Consider the following 5000-nt stretch of genomic DNA (forward strand, 5'->3'; position numbering starts at 1 on the left):
ATCTACTTGTACTTATAAGTCTATCTACTTGCACTTATAAGTCAATCTACTTGTACTTGTATAGTATCTTTATTTATACTTAAACGTTTATATCTTTACTTCCGTGGCGTGTACTTATACATGTACTTATATACCGTGTACTTATATACCGTGTACGTACTTATATACCGTGTACTTATACATGTACTTATATACGACCTCTTACTTGTTTTTATAAGTCGCCTTCATGTCCATATAAGTTCACTTTTAATCACTCTCTCTTAATTACTCTAATTGGTATGTAATTCCCCCTAAGACTATGTAAGTCGTCTGTTCCCAAGTTAAACCTCGCGATGTGATCGCCTTAAGCAAGTTTGGAGATGTAAATTAAGGAGATTAATGACCCATGAGACGAATCTCAGACAGCGTCTCTCATCCTCCTTATCTCTCATCGCAGATACCTGGGACTGGTGTGTGAGGGAGGGGGAAACTGGAGGAGGCGGGCGCCGCCCTCCTCCCTCGCCTTGAGAACTATGGTTGTAGACAAACAGCAGCAAGCAGCTTCTTCTTGGCCTCCATCTCCACACCTCCGTCATGGCTGCTGCTCCACACCCAGCCTCACACACACACCAGCTGGGACTTACCTCCCTCCGTCTGGTGCCTCTGTGGTTTATAGCAAGTAAGTCTTGTGCGATTACATTGCGCCTCACTTCACCCCCTGAATTTATAATGTCCGTTGGTTTAAAGGTTTTATTATTGCCAAGGGTTTAGTTGTTGTTATTATTATTTGATATTATTATTATTATTAGTATTTTAAATGGAATTCCCATGGATGAAATGGGTGGGTTAGGTTAAACCCACACGTCTTAGGGTCAGGTCAAACCCTCACCCACACACAACAACCCCCAAAAGTCTGTCTTATTCCGGACGGGAATTCGAGACTGGAAGAGTCTGGTGGAACCGGACGCGTCTGTCTGTCCGTCTGTCTGTCCGTCTGTCTGGCTGACCCTCCTATGACCCAGCCTGAGGGGGGGGGTTGGAGGGAGGAGGGGGGGCGCAGTTATTGACACAGTTGCCTGCCAAGTACATTATTCCCGTAGTGGTAATAACCAGAGCCCGGTCGTATTTCTCTCTCTCTCTCTCTCTCTCTCTCTCTCTCTCTCTCTCTCTCTCTCTCTCTGTGTGTGTGTTGGCTCACTATAACCCACCAGCAGTCACTCACTTATTACACCATCCATCAACGGGAATATTTACGGATTTGCAATTTAGAATTTGTCCACTATGCAGATTGCTTTAATCCAATCCCTTTTTGTCTTCTCTTTTGTGTACCTTTGTGTATATATATATATATATATATATATATATATATATATATATATATATATATATATATATATATCCCTGGGGATTGGGGAGAAAGAATACTTCCCACGTATTCCCTGCGTGTCGTAGAAGGCGACTAAAAGGGAAGGGAGCGGGGGGCTGGAAATCCTCCCCTCTCGTTTTTTTTTTTAATTTTCCAAAAGAAGGGACAGAGAAGGGGGCCAGGTCCAGTCCTCTGTTCTTAACGCTACCTCGCTAATGCGGGAAATGGCGAATAGTATAAAAAAAAAAAAAAAAAATATATATATATATATGTGTGTGTGTGTGTGTGTATGTGGGTGGGTTGGGCCATTCTTTCGTCTGTTTCCTTGCGCTACCTCGCTAACGAGGGAGACAGCGACTAAGTATGATATATTGTGTCAGTGGGGTCACACACACAAGGTCACGCACCGTACGTGGATGAAGGAAAGCTTCGAAAATCATTTACGAAATTTACGAACGTAAATGTGTTATCGAACCCCGAGTCTGTTGTTATTATTATTATTATTATTATTATTATTATTATTATTATTATTATTATTGTTATTACTATTATTATTATTATTATTATTATTATTGGGAGGTGAGTTTGAATGGAGAAAAACTGGAGGAAGTGAAGTGTTTTAGATATCTGGGAGTGGATCTGGCAGCGGATGGAACCATGGAAGCGGAAGTGGATCATAGGGTGGGGGAGGGGGCGAAAATTCTGGGGGCCTTGAAGAATGTGTGGAAGTCGAGAACATTATCTCGGAAAGCAAAAATGGGTATGTTTGAAGGAATAGTGGTTCCAACAATGTTGTATGGTTGCGAGGCGTGGGCTATGGATAGAGTTGTGCGCAGGAGGATGGATGTGCTGGAAATGAGATGTTTGAGGACAATGTGTGGTGTGAGGTGGTTTGATCGAGTGAGTAACGTAAGGGTAAGAGAGATGTGTGGAAATAAAAAGAGCGTGGTTGAGAGAGCAGAAGAGGGTGTTTTGAAGTGGTTTGGGCACATGGAGAGAATGAGTGAGGAAAGATTGACCAAGAGGATATATGTGTCGGAGGTGGAGGGAACGAGGAGAAGAGGGAGACCAAATTGGAGGTGGAAAGGTGGAGTGAAAAAGATTTTGTGTGATCGGGGCCTGAACATGCAGGAGGGTGAAAGGAGGGCAAGGAATAGAGTGAATTGGAGCGATGTGGTATACCGGGGTTGACGTGCTGTCAGTGGATTGAATCAGGGCATGTGAAGCGTCTGGGGTAAACCATGGAAAGCTGTGTAGGTATGTATATTTGCGTGTGTGGACGTATGTATATACATGTGTATGGGGGGTTGGGCCATTTCTTTCGTCTGTTTCCTTGCGCTACCTCGCAGACGCGGGAGACAGCGACAAAGTATAATAAATATAAATAGATATTATTATTGTTATTATTATTATTATTATTATTATTACTATTATTATTATTATTATTATTATTATTATTATTATTACTATTATTATTATAAATATTATTATTATTATTATTATTATTATTATTATTATTATTATTATTACTATTATTATTATTATTATTATTATTATTATTACTATTATTATTATAAATATTATTATTATTATTATTATTATTATTATTATTATTATTATTATTATTATTGTTATTATCATTATTAATATTATTATTATTATTATTATTATTATTATTATTATTATTATTATTATTATTATTATTATTATAAACTTTGATAAGAACACTATTCCAGCTATGTGAAACCCGGTGTGTGAGTCGCTGGTTCAAATATTGAAATAATTACCTGGATTTCACCAGTAAAATGCAAATCAGTGATTGCGAAATTATCATACTAGATTTTTTGGGTTTTTACTTTTTATTTATTTGTTATTATTATTATTATTATTATTATTATTATTATTATTATTATTATTATAATTATTATTATTATCGCCTTAGATTTAGCATTAATATGGTCAAAAATAATACTAAGATGTTTTGAATTTTTAGGGTGACTTTTTTTGTTAATGGTGGGGGGGGGGGGGGGATTTTGTGGACGCGCTCGCTAATATAACGTAAATGACAACATTTTGAGAATAAGTCACTTATTGTGACGCATCGCAAAAACACTGTTGATACGTTCGAATTCACTGACGGATGTTTACGACAAAGGAGATGCGACACAACAGGTGCCAGTGCGTTCATTAATGTGTATTGTAAACATTACGACACAACAGGTGCCAGTGCGTTCACAATGTGAATTGTAAACATTACGACACAACAGGTGCCAGTGCGTTCATCAATGTGTATTGTAAACATTACGACACAACAGGTGCCAGTGCGTTCACAATGTGAATTGTAAACATTACGACACAACAGGTGCTAGTGCATTCATCAATGTGTATTGTAAACATTACGACACAACAGGTGCTAGTGCATTCATCAATGTGTATTGTAAACATTACGACACAACAGGTGCTAGTGCATTCATCAATGTGAATGTAAAAACAGTGCATCATCAATGTGTATTGTAAACATTACGACACAACAGGTGCTAGTGCATTCATCAGTGTGTATTGTAAACATTACGACACAACAGGTGCTAGTGCATTCATCAATGTGTATTGTAAACATTACGACACAACAGGTGCCAGTGCGTTCATCAATGTGTATTATAAACATTACGACACAACAGGTGCCAGTGCGTTCATCAATGTGTATTGTAAGCATTACGACACAACAGGTGCCAGTGCGTTCATCAATGTGTATTGTAAACATTACGACACAACAGGTGCCAGTGCGTTCATCAATGTGTATTGTAAACATTACGACACAACAGGTGCTAGTGCATTCATCAGTGTGTATTGTAGACATTACGACACAACAGGTGCTAGTGCATTCATCAATGTGTATTGTAAACATTACGACACAACAGGTGCCAGTGCGTTCATCAATGTGTATTATAAACATTACGACACAACAGGTGCCAGTGCGTTCATCAATGTGTATTGTAAACATTACGGACACAACAGGTGCCAGTGCGTTCACAATGTGAATTGTAAACATTACGGACACAACAGGTGCCAGTGCGTTCACAATGTGAATTGTAAACATTACGACACAACAGGTGCCAGTGCGTTCACAATGTGAATTGTAAACATTACGGACACAACAGGTGCCAGTGCGTTCACAATGTGAATTGTAAACATTACGACACAACAGGTGCCAGTGCGTTCATCAATGTGTATTGTAAACATTACGACACAACAGGTGCTAGTGCATTCATCAATGTGTATTGTAAACATTACGACACTACAGGTGCCCCCACACCCCCCCCCCCCCTCCTCCTCTTCCTCCTCCTCCTCCTCCTCCTTCCTCCTCCTCCTCCTCCCTCTTCTCCTCCTCCTCCTTCCTCCTCCTCCTCCTCCTCCTCCTCCTCCTCCTCCTTCCTCCTCCTCCTCCTTCCTCCTCCTCCTCCTTCCTCCTCCTCCTCCTCCTCCTCCTCCTCCTCCTCCTTCCTCCTCCTCCTCCTCCTTCCTCCTCCTCCTTCCTCCTCCTTCCTCCTCCTCCTTCCTCCTCCTTCCTCCTCCTCCTTCCTCCTTCCTCCTCCTCCTCCTCCTCCTCCAGACGTGGCCGGACTAACAGCCCCATTAGAGGCGTTTCTTGTCCTAT

General features: G+C 40.3%; 1 protein-coding gene across 4 annotated transcripts in view; it reads left to right on the forward strand.

Moving 5' to 3' along the window:
- The window catches only part of Hpr1 (THO complex 1-like protein Hpr1), a 189037-nt gene that overhangs the window by 23316 nt on the left and 160721 nt on the right, over positions 1 to 5000 (forward strand). For all 4 annotated transcript variants that reach the window (XR_011715813.1, XM_071687745.1, XM_071687746.1 and 1 more), the window contains exon 2: positions 437 to 658. Coding sequence is in view for 3 of the 4 variants with exons in the window: in XM_071687745.1 (XP_071543846.1) it covers positions 513 to 658 (146 nt within the window). In the remaining variant the exon portion in view is untranslated. The remainder of the gene's footprint in view (positions 1 to 436; positions 659 to 5000) is intronic.

This window comes from Panulirus ornatus, chromosome 44, assembly GCF_036320965.1.
Source record: "Panulirus ornatus isolate Po-2019 chromosome 44, ASM3632096v1, whole genome shotgun sequence".
Taxonomy (NCBI): Eukaryota; Metazoa; Arthropoda; class Malacostraca; order Decapoda; family Palinuridae; genus Panulirus; species Panulirus ornatus.